Source organism: Panulirus ornatus, chromosome 2 (assembly GCF_036320965.1).
Source record: "Panulirus ornatus isolate Po-2019 chromosome 2, ASM3632096v1, whole genome shotgun sequence".
In the NCBI taxonomy this organism is placed as follows: domain Eukaryota; kingdom Metazoa; phylum Arthropoda; class Malacostraca; order Decapoda; family Palinuridae; genus Panulirus; species Panulirus ornatus.
The window spans coordinates 41,990,645-42,005,517 of NC_092225.1; the positions used below are offsets into that span (position 1 = coordinate 41,990,645).

At 39.1% G+C, this 14,873-nt stretch overlaps 1 protein-coding gene across 1 annotated transcript in view; it reads left to right on the plus strand.

Annotated features, from left to right (window-relative positions):
- The window catches only part of LOC139753187 (glutamate receptor ionotropic, delta-1-like), a 245,364-nt gene that overhangs the window by 113,770 nt on the left and 116,721 nt on the right, over positions 1-14,873 (plus strand). Inside the window, exon 4 of the mRNA XM_071669385.1 lies at positions 8,557-8,719. Coding sequence (XP_071525486.1) covers positions 8,557-8,719 — 163 coding nt within the window. The remainder of the gene's footprint in view (positions 1-8,556; positions 8,720-14,873) is intronic.

Sequence of the window (14,873 nt, forward strand, 5' to 3'; positions counted from 1 at the left end):
AGCGTGGGAGGTGGGCAGATTAGAAAGGGTAATAAGTGGTGAGATGAAGAAGTAAGATTATTAGTGAAAGAGAAGAGAGAAGCATTTGGACGATTTTTCCAGGGAAATAATGCAAATGGGTGAGAGATGTATAAAAGAAAGAGTCAGGAGGTCAAGACAATGGTGCAAGATGTGAAAAAGATGGCAAACGAGAGTTGGGGTGAGAGAGTATCATTAAATTTTAGGGAGAATAGAAAGATATTTTTGAGGGAGGTAGATAAAGTGCGTAAGACTACGGAACAAATGAGACCATCAGTGAAGGGGGCTAATGGGGAGGTGATAACAAGTAGTGGTGATGTGCTAGGGATATGGAGTGAGTACTTTGAAGGTTGGTTAAATGTGTTTGATGATAGAGTGGCATATAAAGGGTATTTTGATCGAGGTGGTATGCAGAATGAGAGGTTTAGGGAGGATGATTTGGTAGACAGGGGAGAGGTAGTAAAAGCTTTGCTGAAGATGAAAGCCGGCAAGGCAGCAGGTTTGGATGGTATTGCATTTGAATTTATCAAAAAAAGGGGGTGACTGCATTGTTGACTGGTTGGTAAGGTTATAAAATGTAAGTATGACTCATGGTGAGGTGCCTGAGGATTGGTGGAATGCTTGCGTAGTGTCATTGTACAAAAGGAAAGGGGATAAGGTGAGTGCTCAAATTACAGAGGAACAAGTTTATTGAGTATTGCTGGGAGAGTATTGATTGAGAGGGTGAAGGCATGTACAGAGCATCAGATTAGGGAAGAACAGTGTGTTTTCAGAAGTGGTAGAGGAAGTGTGGATCAGGTCTTTCCTTTCAAGAATGTATGTCAGAAATACTTAGAAAAGCAAATGGATTTGTATGTAGCATTTATGGATCTGGAGAAGGCATATGATTGAGTTGACAGAGATGCTTTGTGGCAAGTATTAAGAATATATGGTGTGGGAGGCAAATTGTTAGAAGCAGTGAAAAGTTTTTATCGATGATGTAAGGCATGTGGACGAGTGGGAAGAGAGGAAAGTGATTGGTTCTCAGTGAATGTTGGTTTCCGGCAGCGATGCATGATGTCTCCATGGTTTTTTAATTTGTTTATGGATGGATGCTGTTACGGAGGTGAATGAAAGAGTTTTGGGGAGAGGGACAAGTATGCAGTCTGTTTTGGATGAGAGAGCTTGGGAAGTGAGTCAGTTGTTGTTTTCTGATGACACAATGTTGGTGGCTGATTCGGGTGAGAAACTGCAGAAACTGGTGCCTGAGTTTCTTTAAGTGTATGGCAGGAGAAAGCTGAGAGTAAATATGAATAAGAGCAAGGTTACTATTGGTCCAGGAGAGTTGAGGGACAAGTTTATTGGGAGTTACGTTTGAATGGAGAAAAACTGGAGGAAGTGAGGTGATTTAGATATATGGGAGTGGATTTGGCAGCGGATGGAACCATGGAAGCCGAAGTGAGTCATTGGGTGGGGTAGGGGGCGAGAGTTCTGGGAGCGTTGAAAAATGTATGGAAGCGAGAACTTTATCTCGGAAAGGAAAAATGGGTATGTTTGAAGGAATATTAGTTCCAACAATGTCATATATTTGCGAGGCGTGGGCTATAGATAGAGTTGTGCGGAGGAGGGTGGATGTGATAGAAATAAGATGTTTGAGAACAATATGTGGTGTGAGGTGGTTTGATCGAGTAAGTTATGAAAGGTAAGAGAGATGTGGTGTAATTAAAAGAGTGTGGTTGAGCGAGCAGAAGAGGGTGTTTTGAAATGTTTTGGTCACAAGGAGAGAACGAGTGAGGAAGGATTGACAAAGAGGATATATGTGTCAGAGGTGGAGGGAACGAGAAGTGGAAGACCAAATTGGAGGTGGAAAGATGGAGTGAAAAAGACTTTGAGTGATCAGGGCCTGAACATGCCGGAGGGTGAAAGGCGTGCAAGGAATAGATTGGATTGGAACAATGTGGTATATCGGGGTCGACGTGCTGTCAATGAATTGAACCAGGGCATGTTTAGCGTCTTGGGTAAACCATGGAAAGTTCTGTGAGGCCTGGATCTGGAAAGAGAGTTGTGGTTTCGGTGTGTTATACATGACAGCTAGAAAGTGAGTGTGAACGAATGTGGCCTTTGTTGTCTTTTCCTAGTGCTACCTGGCGCACATACGGGGGGAGGGGGTTATCATTTCATTTGTGGCGGGGTGGCGAAGGGAATGAATAAGCGCAGACATTATGAATTATGTACATGTGTATACATGTATATGTCTGTGTCTGTATATATGTATACGTTGAGATGTATAGGTATGTAAATGTGCGTGTGTGGACATGTATGTATATACATGTATATATGGGTGGGTTGGGCCATTCTTTCGTCTGTTTCCTTGCACTACCTCGCTAACGCAGGAGACAGCGACAAAATATAATAGAATAATAAAAAATTGATATATATATATATATATATATATATATATATATATATATATATATATATATATATATATATATATATATATATATTTTCTTTTTTTTTTTTTTTTATCCGCCATTTCCCGCGACAGCGAGGTAGCGTTAAGAACAGAGGACTGGGCTTTTGAGGAAATATCCTCACCCGGCCCCCTTCTCTGCTCCCTCCCTTGGAAAATTAAAAAAAAGAAAAAAAAAAAAAAAACGAGAGGGGAGGATTTCCAGCCCCCCGCTCCCTTCCCTTTTAGTCGCCTTCTACGACACGCAGGGAATACGTGGGAAGTATTCTTTCTCCCCTATCCCCAGGAGATATTCAGCAGGCCAAAACTTGAATATTTTTCTTAAACTTTGTTCACCACAATAAAAGCTGCATAGATAAATAATAGGGGACAGCAACAAAAATAGTAACCAAATTAAGAAATGTGAGTTATGGGAAAGGCGAAAAGCCTTGGATTTGTCCACCATGGAAGAAAGAAGAGTAAGAGGTAACCTGATTACAACCAGTTTGATGATGTTATCAGTGAACAGTTCTTCGAAAGATGCAAAGATAGAACAACTATATACCATAACAAGAAACTGAGCAAGAAACTTGTCGGAAAGACTGTACAGTACTATTTTTGCCGAGTATTGAGAGATGTAGACGATTCAAAAAATCAGTCATGAGAGTGATTATGGACAATACATCAGCTTAAAAAGTTGTATGATTATAAGGTTCACAACATGAAGTCCCATCAGAGGAAAACCGCATCCCCTTCAGTACAAATAGGTAGGAGACGAAAAAGATAAAGGTGAATGTTTCAAACTTGTAAGATAAAGCTTTAAGAGATACAACCCCACAAGTACATAATTCTCACACTGTATATTACATGACAAATTAGTCACTACATTCAAAACAACTACATACACACACACACACATAAGCAAGAGTAGGTACAAACAAATGAGTTGAAACAGTGAATGGTGACTGTACACAAAAGTTTAAAAAGTTATACAATGGAAAAAATTTAAGATATGGTCCCATAAGTGTACAGTTCCCTCCGATACCGTACACTTAGGTAATCATAATCATAAAAAAAGCCAATAACCATACAAAAATTTATAAACATATCTCATGAAAGTCAAGAACATAAATGAACAGACCACAGAAGTGAAATATTGCTGTTAACTATACATAGGCCAATATATGCCACATGCCAAAGTGCCCACGATCAGTGACCTCATGCTCCCTGTGTCTTTCTTCTCTCTCTCTCTCCCTTTGTCTATCTTTCATGAAGTTCATTCATTGACAGAACTTTGTGCTGCACTAATATCTGACTGTGACTGCATATTAATCTTCCTTTGAAATGCCAATAAAAAAGATATGTAGCTACTGTTTCAATTTCATGTAGAATATCTTGTGGCATTACTAAGATCCCTCCAATAATGCCAATTACCGAGCTTCATATACCGCATATTATTTCTGTAACCTGCTATCCTTCCAAGTAAAGATTTTCTATTGTATAAGTAATGTTATTAATCTTTTATTCTTTTGATAATGAGCTAACTACTTACTATGAGCATTGCAAATGGGTGGAGGTATTGTTTTCTCTAACGTACAGGTTTATACAAAAATGTACATCTCTTAAAATTGTGATCGGTAATCCTGACTGAAAAACCTGAGTAGCTCACATATAGTTTGTACACAGAGAAAGAAACCAATATAATTTCTTTAGTGAACATTAAAAAATCTACTGCATAAGAAAACAACTAGACTTATTTAACCTGGTGCATCACAATACAATAGTCGAGACAATATTGTATATACCATTCCTTTTTCTTCTATATTTCATGGACATATCTAATTATAATACACAGCAATTTACTTAATATGTCCAGGTACTTATTGCATGCACATCAACAGTTCCAGAAGATAAACAAAATCAACAAAGAAATTCATAGTTTTTGGGATATATGGTAATCAATACCTGAAAAAACCTCAAGGGGTCAGCCAGGGTAATCGTCTCCATAACTAATGAACTCCAGTGTGGCTTCTTAGCCTTAGAGAATGGAATTCCATAACCTTTCATCATGAGACAGCCAACATAGTAGCCACCAAGTCCACACTGTTATATGCTCTGAAAACTGTTTCAAAAACTTACTGACAAAAGAGAAATTAGATTTATACATATTAACTGAAAATGTGTACTTTTAAATACTGCTTTGCTTATAAGCCTTTAATACGACAATACACTCATCAGCATGAAAAATTACTTGTTTCTACATCTGAACATTGGATAGTATGAACTATATTTCTAGTATTTTCTTAGAAAAGAGGCAAAAACTATCAAATTGATCACTGGTCCTGAAAAGTGAAATATACGAGAAGCACAGGTCCGTGACTTAAGGCTAGTTTCTTTCTTGTTTCTATTAGTAATGTCCTCCTAAAATTGCTGATTTATAAGCTCAACCTATTTTTTGTGGATTTTTTTTTTACTGCACAGCTGCATACTACAAGCGTGAAATCAAACCACATAATAATCAGCATAGGAGTGTCCCGTGATTACTGTATGGCCACTAATAACTCAAAAGTGAAATATCATGATATCATAAATGAGGGGCAAAATTTTGTGCATTTTAAGTGTTCTCTTTCTTTGTAATTCATCATAATACGTTCCTCTTCATTAAAATAATACTTTTACACAGAAAGATAGAATGAAGGTTGAGAAGTCTGCAGGTGAAGGTTTGTTGGGAAAATATGAAGAACTTGATCATTCATTGGAGAGAAAGGGCTTAAAAGTGGCATTATTTTTTTGAACAGCATTGAAAATAAAAGGCTAAGAAGTAAGCACAACAATTATGTTGGGAAAATACTATAAAGTCTGGTTGTTTGTCGGAGAGAGAGTCTGAAAGTATGACATTCTATTTTCAAATAGACAGATAGATAGACTGTAAAAAAGGCTGCTCATGAAGGTTTGTTGTGATATATGAAGCTTGAAATCATTAATGGGAGGGAGAGAGTTTGAAAGTGTGTGTGGAACTTTTGTCTTTATAACTGGAGAGATGAACAAGACCATCATACAGTACATGACAGTGCTCTGTAAATACAATATTGATCTCAATGATTGCATTATTAAAGGTAGTTTTCAATTATATTCTGTACTTTAGTATTTAAGGTCAACCAGCGTGTTTTTCTGTATTAATACAAACCATATTTCATTGTCAGTACACTATTTTACTTTTCCCCTCTCTTTTTATTTCCAAAGATCCAAAAATTCTGAAATCTGGATAAGCCTAGGTCCCAAAAATTCCAAATTTAAGAGGTCAGACTGTATATATCCAACAAAATAATGTTACTATAAATGCTCATAAGGAAATATCACAAACCTTCTTCATATCACTTTCATCCAAAACCTCAGAGTTGCTTCTGTGTACCTTGGGTAGCTGCAGGCTGGGGGGTGGTTCCAGACACTGCAGCTGCAGTAGATGCAGCTTTCTGTTTAAGCATTGTCCAGTCAAAGGTATAATCATACTGGTGATGAAGTGTGCGGAACAAGATGCGGAAGAGTTGGCGCAGGTACATGTAGTCTGGGGCTTCATCAAACCGCAAACCTCGGCAATTTATTTTTTATTTATTTTGCATTGTCGCTGTCTCCCGCGTTTGCGAGGTAGCGCAAGGAAACAGACGAAAGAAATGGCCCAACCCACCCCCATACACAATGTATATACATACACGTCCACACACGCAAATATACATACCTATACATCTCAATGTACACATATATATACACACACAGACACATACATATATACCAATTCACACAATTCACACTGCATGCCTTTATTCATTCATATCGCCACCTCGCCACACATGGAATACCAGCCCCCTCCCCCCTCATGTGTGCGAGGTAGCACTAGGAAAAGACAACAAAGGCCCCATTCGTTCACACTCAGTCTCTAGCTGTCATGCAATAATGCCCGAAACCACAGTTCCCTTTCCACATCCAGGCCCCACACAACTTTCCATGGTTTACCCAAGACGCTTCACATGCCCTGATTCAATCCACTGACAGCACGTCAACCCCGGTATACCACATCGATCCAATTCACTCAATTCCTTGCCCTCCTTTCACCCTCCTGCATGTTCAGGCCCCGATCACACAAAATCTTTTTCACTCCATCTTTCCACCTCCAGTTTGGTCTCCCACTTCTCCTCGTTCCCTCCACCTCCGACACATATATCCTCCTGGTCAATCTTTCCATACTCATTCTCCCCATGTGCCCAAACCTTTCCAAAACACCCTCTTCTGCTCTCTCAACCACGCTCTTTTTATTTCCACACATCTCTCTTACCCTTATATTACTTACTCGATCAAACCACCTCACACCACACATTGTCCTCAAACATCTCATTTCCAGCACATCCACCTTCCTTCGCACAACTCTATCCATAGCCCACGCCTCGCAACCATACAACATTGTTGGAACCACTGTTCCTTCAAACATACCCATTTTTGCTTTCCGAGATAATGTTCTCTACTTCCAAACATTCTTCAAAGCTCCCAGGATTTTCGCCCCTCCCCCACCCTATGATTCACTTCTGCTTCCATGGTTCCATCCGCTGCCAGATCCACTCCCAGATATCTAAAACACTTTACTTCCTCCAGTTTTTCTCCATTCAAACTTACCTCCCAATTGAGTTGACCCTCAACCCTACCGTACCTAATAACCTTGCTCTTATTCACATTTACTCTTAACTTTCTTCTTCCACACACTTTACCAAACTGAGTCACCAGCTTCTGCAGTTTCTCACATGAATCAGCCACCAGCGCTGTATCATCAGCTAACAACAACTGACTCACTTCCCAAGCTCTCTCATCCACAACAGACTTCATACTTGCCGCTCTTTCCAAAACTCTTGCATTCACCTCTCTAACAACCCCATCCATAAACAAATTAAACAACCATGGAGACATCACACACCCCTGCCGCAAACCTGGGTGGCTGGAAATCTTCCCCTCTCGATTTTCTTTTTAATTTTCCAAAGGAAGGAACAGAGAAGGGGGCCAGGTGAGGATATTCCCTCTAAGGCCCAGTCCTCTGCTCATAACGCTACTTCGCTAATTCGGGAAATGACGAATAGTATGAAAGAAAGAATATATATATATATATATATATATATATATATATATATATATATATATATATATATATATATATATGTATATATATATATATATATATATATATATATATATATATATATATATATATATATATATATATATATATATATATATATATATATATATATATATATATATATATATATATATATATATACAGTGGTTGTGGTTTGTAGTTTATATTCAGAGTAATAAGAACAAAGAACTTCCCCATCCCTTATGCCATCACATATTCCACACATTATTTCTCAGCAGCTTCATTCGCATGAGGATGCCATCTGAGTGATGGCTGAAGACATAACTCTTAAGTTTTCAAGGAAACTTTAGAGAGTGAAAGCATTTCTGATTCATTCTGGTTAATGTATCATAATGTGTCACTCATTATCTTTGCTTCTTTAATGCTTCTGAAAGACGTGCTCATAACCTTATCAAAGACTCGTTTCCCTTATATCTACGTTCATCCCTGTCTTCCAGCTGGAAAACAGATATGAATATAATGGACGTTTAGAATGCATTGTCTTTTCCTGTAAACGATCATAATGTTTATGGCTCTAAACACTGACAAACGACAAAAAACGAGATACTATATCCAAAAGTTGTCTATAACCCTGTGACGAAAAATCACGCGACATTAGCATTTTCAACATTGATAGCTCTCATAGAATGAAATCAGCATCCAATAAAGAATGGTACTGCCTTGCAGCATTCTTTCATACTTCATCTTATAGACAATCAATATATTGTCATTATCAAACACCTTTCAATGGCAGTGATGATCGTATATGAAGATGCACATATCCGCATAGCTAATGTGGTCTACCTTACTAATATCACCAGCAACACAGAGGAACCAAAGAAAAATGTCAAAATGCACATAAAAAAACAAAAATCTTGAAGAAATACCTGATCATAGAGATTAATGAATTTTTTTAACTATTCAACAGGAAAGGAGCGCCATTTTATCGAAGCTTTAGTGAGGTCATGCATAGGCTTGAAGATGCTGGGGTTATACGATACTGGACAAAGGACGTCATAGCCAGACGTGTGAGAGAAAACAGAGAGGATGCAGCGCACTACCCGAGGGCAGGCTGGCTACCATCCTCAAAGGCAAACATAGATACATACATATTTGTTCTCTTTATAACTTTATGATTTACATTCATATATATATATATATATATATATATATATATATATATATATATATATATATATATATATATATATATATATATATATATATATACACATATATATATATATATATGTATATATGTATAAAAGAAAGAGACAGGAGGTCAAGAGAAAGATGCAAGAGGTGAAAAAGAGGGCAAATGAGAGTTGGGGTGAGAGAGTATCATTAAATTTTAGGGAGAATAAAAAGATGTTCTGGAAGGAGGTAAATAAAGTGCGTAAGACAAGGGAGCAAATGGGAACTTCAGTGAAGGGCGCAAATGGGGAGGTGATAACAAGTAGTGGTGATGTGAGAAGGAGATGTAGTGAGTATTTTGAAGGTTTATTGAATGTGTTTGATGATAGAGTGGCAGATACAGGGTGTTTTGGTCGAGGTGGTGTGCAAAGTAAGAGGATTAGGGAAAATGATTTGGTAAACAGAAAAGAGATAGTAAAAGCTTTGCGGAAGATGAAAGCCGGCAAGGCAGCAGGTTTGGATGGTATTGCAGTGGAATTTATTAAAAAAAGGGGGTGACTGTATTATTGACTGGTTGGTAAGGTTATTTAATGTATGTATGACTCATGGTGAGGTGCCTGAGGATTGGCGGAATGCGTGCATAGTGCCATTGTACAAAGCCAAAGGGGATAAGAGTGAGTGCTCAAATTACAGAGGTATAAATTTGTTGAGTATTCCTGGTAAATCATATGTGAGGGTATTGATTGAGAGGGTGAAGGCATGTACAGAGCATCAGATTGGGGAAGAGCAGTGTGGTTTCAGAAGTGGTAGAGGATGTGTGGATCAGGTGTTTGCTTTGAAGAATGTATGTGAGAAATACTTAGAAAAGCAAATGGATTTGTATGTAGCATTTATGGATCTGGAGAAGGCATATGATAGAGTTGATAGAGATGCTCTGTGGAAGGTATTAAGAATATATGGTGTGGGAGGCAAGTTCTTAGAAGCAGTGAAAAGTTTTTTATCGAGGATGTAAGGCATGTGTACGTGTAGGAAGAGAGGAAAGTGATTGGTTCTCAGTGAATGTAGGTTTGCGGCAGGGTTGTGTGATGTCTCCATGGTTGCTTAATGTGTTTATGGATGGGGTTGTTAGGGAGGTGAATGCAAGAGTTTTGGAAAGAGGGGCAAGTATGAAGTCTGGTGTGGATGAGAGAGCTTGGGAAGTGAGTCAGTTGTTGTTCGCTGATGATACAGCGCTAGTGGCTGATTCATGTGAGAAACTGCAGAAGCTGGTGACTAGGTTTGGTAAAGTGTGTGAAAGAAGAAAGTTAAGAGTAAATGTGAATAAGAGCAAGGTTATTAGGTACAGTAGGGTTGAGAGTCAAGTCAATTGGGAGGTAAGTTTGAATGGAGAAAAACTGGAGGAAGTAAAGTGTTTTAGATATCTGGGAGTGGATCTGGCAGCGGATGGAACCATGGAAGCGGAAGTGGATCATAGGGTGGGGGAGGGGGCGAAAATCCTGGGGGCCTTGAAGAATGTGTGGAAGTCGAGAACATTATCTCGGAAAGCAAAAATGGGTATGTTTGAAGGAATAGCGGTTCCAACAATGTTGTATGGTTGCGAGGCGTGGGCTATGGATAGAGTTGTGCGCAGGAGGATGGATGTGCTGGAAATGAGATGTTTGAGGACAATGTGTGGTGTGAGGTGGTTTGATCGAGTAAGTAACGTAATGGTAAGAGAGATATGTGGAAACAAAAAGAGCGTGGTTGAGAGAGCAGAAGAGGGTGTTTTGAAATGGTTTGGGCACAAGAAGAGAATGAGTGAGGAAAGATTGACCAAGAGGATATATGTGTCGGAGGTGGAGGGAACAAGGAGAAGTGGGAGACCAAATTGGAGGTGGAAAGATGGAGTGAAAAAGATTTTGTGTGATCGGGGCCTGAACATGCAGGAGGGTGAAAGGAGGGCAAGGAATGGAGTGAATTGGATCGATGTGGTATACCGGGGTTGACGTGCTGTCAGTGGATTGAATCAAGGCATGTGAAGCGTCTGGGGTAAACCATGGAAAGCTGTGTAGGTATGTATATTTGCGTGTGTGGAAGTATGTATATACATGTGTATGGGGGTGGGTTGGGCCATTTCTTTCGTCTGTTTCCTTGCGCTTGTTGTAGGAGTATGTGATAGAGTGTAAGAAAGTAAATTCTCGATTAATATGGGTAAAACTGAAAGTTGATGGAGAGAGGTGGGTGATTATTGGTGCATATGCACCTGGGCATGAGAAGAAAGATCAAGAGAGGCAAGTGTTTTGGGAGCAGCTGAATGAGTGTGTTAGTGGTTTTAATGCACGAGACCGGGTTATAGTGATGGGTGATTTGAATGCAAAGGTGAGTAATGTGGCAAGTTGAGGGAATAATTGGTATACATGGGGTGTTCAGTGTTGTAAATGGAAATGGTGAAGAGCTTGTAGATTTATGTGCTGAAAAAGGACTGATGATTGGGAATGCCTGGTTTAAAAAGCGAGATATACATAAGTATACTAATGTAAGTAGGAGAGATGGCCAGAGAGCGTTATTGGATTACGTGTTAATTGACAGGCGTGCGAAAGAGAGACTTTTGGATGTTAATGTGCTGAGAGGTGCAACTGGAGGGATGTCTGATCATTATCTTGTGGAGGCTAAGGTGAAGATTTGTATGGGTTTTCAGAAAAAAAGAGTGAATGTTGGGGTGAAGAGGGTGGTGAGAGTAATGAGCTTGAGACGGAGACCTGTGTGAGGAAGTACCAGGAGAGACTGAGTACAGAATGGAATATATATATATATATATATATATATATATATATATATATATATATATATATATATATATATATATATACTATCCCTGGGGATAGGGGAGAAAGAATACTTCCCACGTATTCCCTGCGTGTCGTAGAAGGCGACTAAAAGGGAATGGAGCGGGGGGCTGGAAATCCTCCCCTCTCGTTTTTTTTTTTTTTCTTTTTTTTTTTAATTTTCCAAAAGAAGGAACGGAGAAGGGGGCCAGGTGAGAATATTCCCTCAAAGGCCCAGTCCTCTGTTCTTAACGCTACCTCGCTATCGCGGGAAATGGCGAATAGTATGAAAAAAAAAAATATATACTGAAGAAGCTGGTGACTGAGTTTGGTAAAGTGTGTGAAAGAAGAAAGTTAAGAGTAAATGTGAATAAGAGCAAGGTTATTAGGTACAGTATGGTTCAGGGTCAAGTCAATTGGGAGGTAAGTTTGAATGGAGAAAAACTGGAGGAAGTAAAGTGTTTTAGATATCTGGGAGTGGATCTGGCAGCGGATGGAACCATGGAAGCGGAAGTGAATCATAGGGTGGGGGGGAGGGGGCGAAAATCCTGGGAGCTTGAAGAATGTGTGGAAGTCGAGAACATTATCCCGGAAAGCAAAAATGGGTATGTTTGAAGGAATAGTCGTTCCAACAATGTTGTATGGTTGCGAGGCGTGGGCTATGGATAGAGTTGTGCGCAGGAGGGTGGATGTGCTGGAAATGAGATGTTTGAGGACAATGTGTGGTGTGAGGTGGTTTGATCGAGTAAGTAATGTAAGGGTAAGAGAGATGTGTGGAAATAAAAAGAGCGTGGTTGAGAGAGCAGAAGAGGGTGTTTTGAAATGGTTTGGGCACATGGAGAGAATGAGTGAGGAAAGATTGACCAAGAGGATATATGTGTCGGAGGTGGAGGGAACGAGGAGAAGTGGGAGACCAAATTGGAGGTGGAAAGATGGAGTGAAAAAGATTTTGTGTGATCGGGGCCTGAACATGCAGGAGGGTGAAAGGAGGGCAAGGAATAGAGTGAATTGGATCGATGTGGTATACCGGGATTGACGTGCTGTCAGTGGATTGGATCAGGGCATGTGAAGCGTCTGGGGTAAACCATGGAAAGTTCTGTGGGGCCTGGATGTGGAAATTGAGCTGTGGTTTCGGGCATTATTGCATGACAGCTAGACTGAGTGTGAACAAATGGGGCCTTTGTTGTCTTTTCCTAGTGCTACCTCGCACACATGAGGGGGGAGGGGGATGGTATTCCATGTGTGGCGAGGTGGCGATGGGAATGAATAAAGGCAGACAGTGTGAAATGTGCGCATGGGTATATATGTATGTGTCTCTGTGTGTATATATATGTGTACATTGAGATGTATAGGTATGTATATTTGCGTGTGTGGACGTGTATGTATATACATTGTGTATGGGGGTGGGTTGGGCCATTTCTTTCGTATGTTTCCTTGCGCTACCTCGCAAACGCGGGAGACAGCGACAAAGCAAAATGAAATAAATAAATATATGTATATATATATATATATATATATATATATATATATATATATATATATATATATATATATATATATATATATATATATATATATATATATATATATATATATATATATATATATATATATATATATATATATATATATATATATATATATATATATATATATATATTATTTATTTATGTTTATTTGTTAGCGAGGTAGCGCAAGGAAACAGACGAAAGAATTGCTCAACCCACACACATACACATGTATATACACACACGTCCACACACGCAAATATACATACCTAGATATCTCAACTTATACATATAAATACAAACAGACATATACATATACACACATATACATAATTCATACTGACTGCCTTTATTCGTTCCCATCGCCACCTCGCCACAATAGCAATAACAACCCTCTCCCCTCTTATGTCTGTGAGGCAGCGCCAGCAAAAACAGCAAAGGCAACATTCGTTCGCACTTAGTCTCTAGATGTCATGTAATAAGGCAACAAAACCACAGCTCTCTTTCCACTTCCAGGCCACACAAAAGTTTCCATTGCTTACCCTAGACGCTTCACATGCTTTTGTTCAATCCATTGACAGCACATCGACCCAGATATACCACATCGTTCCAATTCACTCTATTCCTTGCGCGCATTTCACCCTCCTGCATATTCAAGCCCTAATCACTCATAATCTTTTTCACTCTATCTTTCCACCTCATATTTGGTCTCGAACTTCTCCCCGTTCCTTCCACCCCTAACACATATATCCTCTTGGTCAATCTTTCCTAAAGTATTCTCACCATGTGACCAAACCATTTCAAAACACCCTATTCTGCTCTCTGAAGCATACTCTTTTATTGCCACACATCTCTCTTACTCTTTCATTACTTACTCGATCAAACCACCTCACACCACATATTGTCCTCAAACATCTCATTTCCAGCACATCCACCCTCCTCCGCACACCTCTATCTATAGCCCCTGCCTCGCAACCATACAACATTGTTGGAACCATCATTCCTTCAACATACCCATTTTTGCTTACCGAGATATCGTTCTCGCCTTCCACTCATTTTTCAACGCTCCCAGAACTTTCGCCCCCCACACCCACCCTATGACTCACTTCCTGTTCCATGGTTCCATCCGCTGCCAAATTCACTCTAAGATATCTAAAGCGCTTCACTTCCTTCATTTTTTCTCCATTTAAACTTACCTCCCAATTGACTTGTCCCTCAATCCTATTGTACCTAATAACCTTCCTCTTATTCATTTTTAAACTCAGCTTTCCTCTTTCATATACTTTACCAAACTCAGTCACCAGCTTGTACAGTTTCTCAGACGAATCAGCCACCAGCGCTGTATCATCAGCGAACAACAACCGACTCACTTCCTATGCTCTCTCATTCACAAGTGACTGCATAGTTGCCCCTCTCTCCAAAACACTTGTATTTACCTCCCTAACAACCCCATCCATAAACAAATCAAACAACCATTAAGACATCACGCACCACTGCCGCAAACCTGGGTGCTGGAAATCTTCCCCTCTCGATTTTCTTTTTAAATTTCCAAAGGAAGGAACAGAGAAGGGGGCCAGGTGAGAATATTCCCTCAAAGGCCCAGTCCTCTGCTCATAACGCTACTTCGCTAATTCGGAAATGGACGAAATAGTATGAAAGAAAGAATATATATATATATATATATATAATATATATATATATATAATATATATATATAAATATATATATATATATATATTATATATATATATATATATATATATATATATATAAATATATATATATATATATAATATATA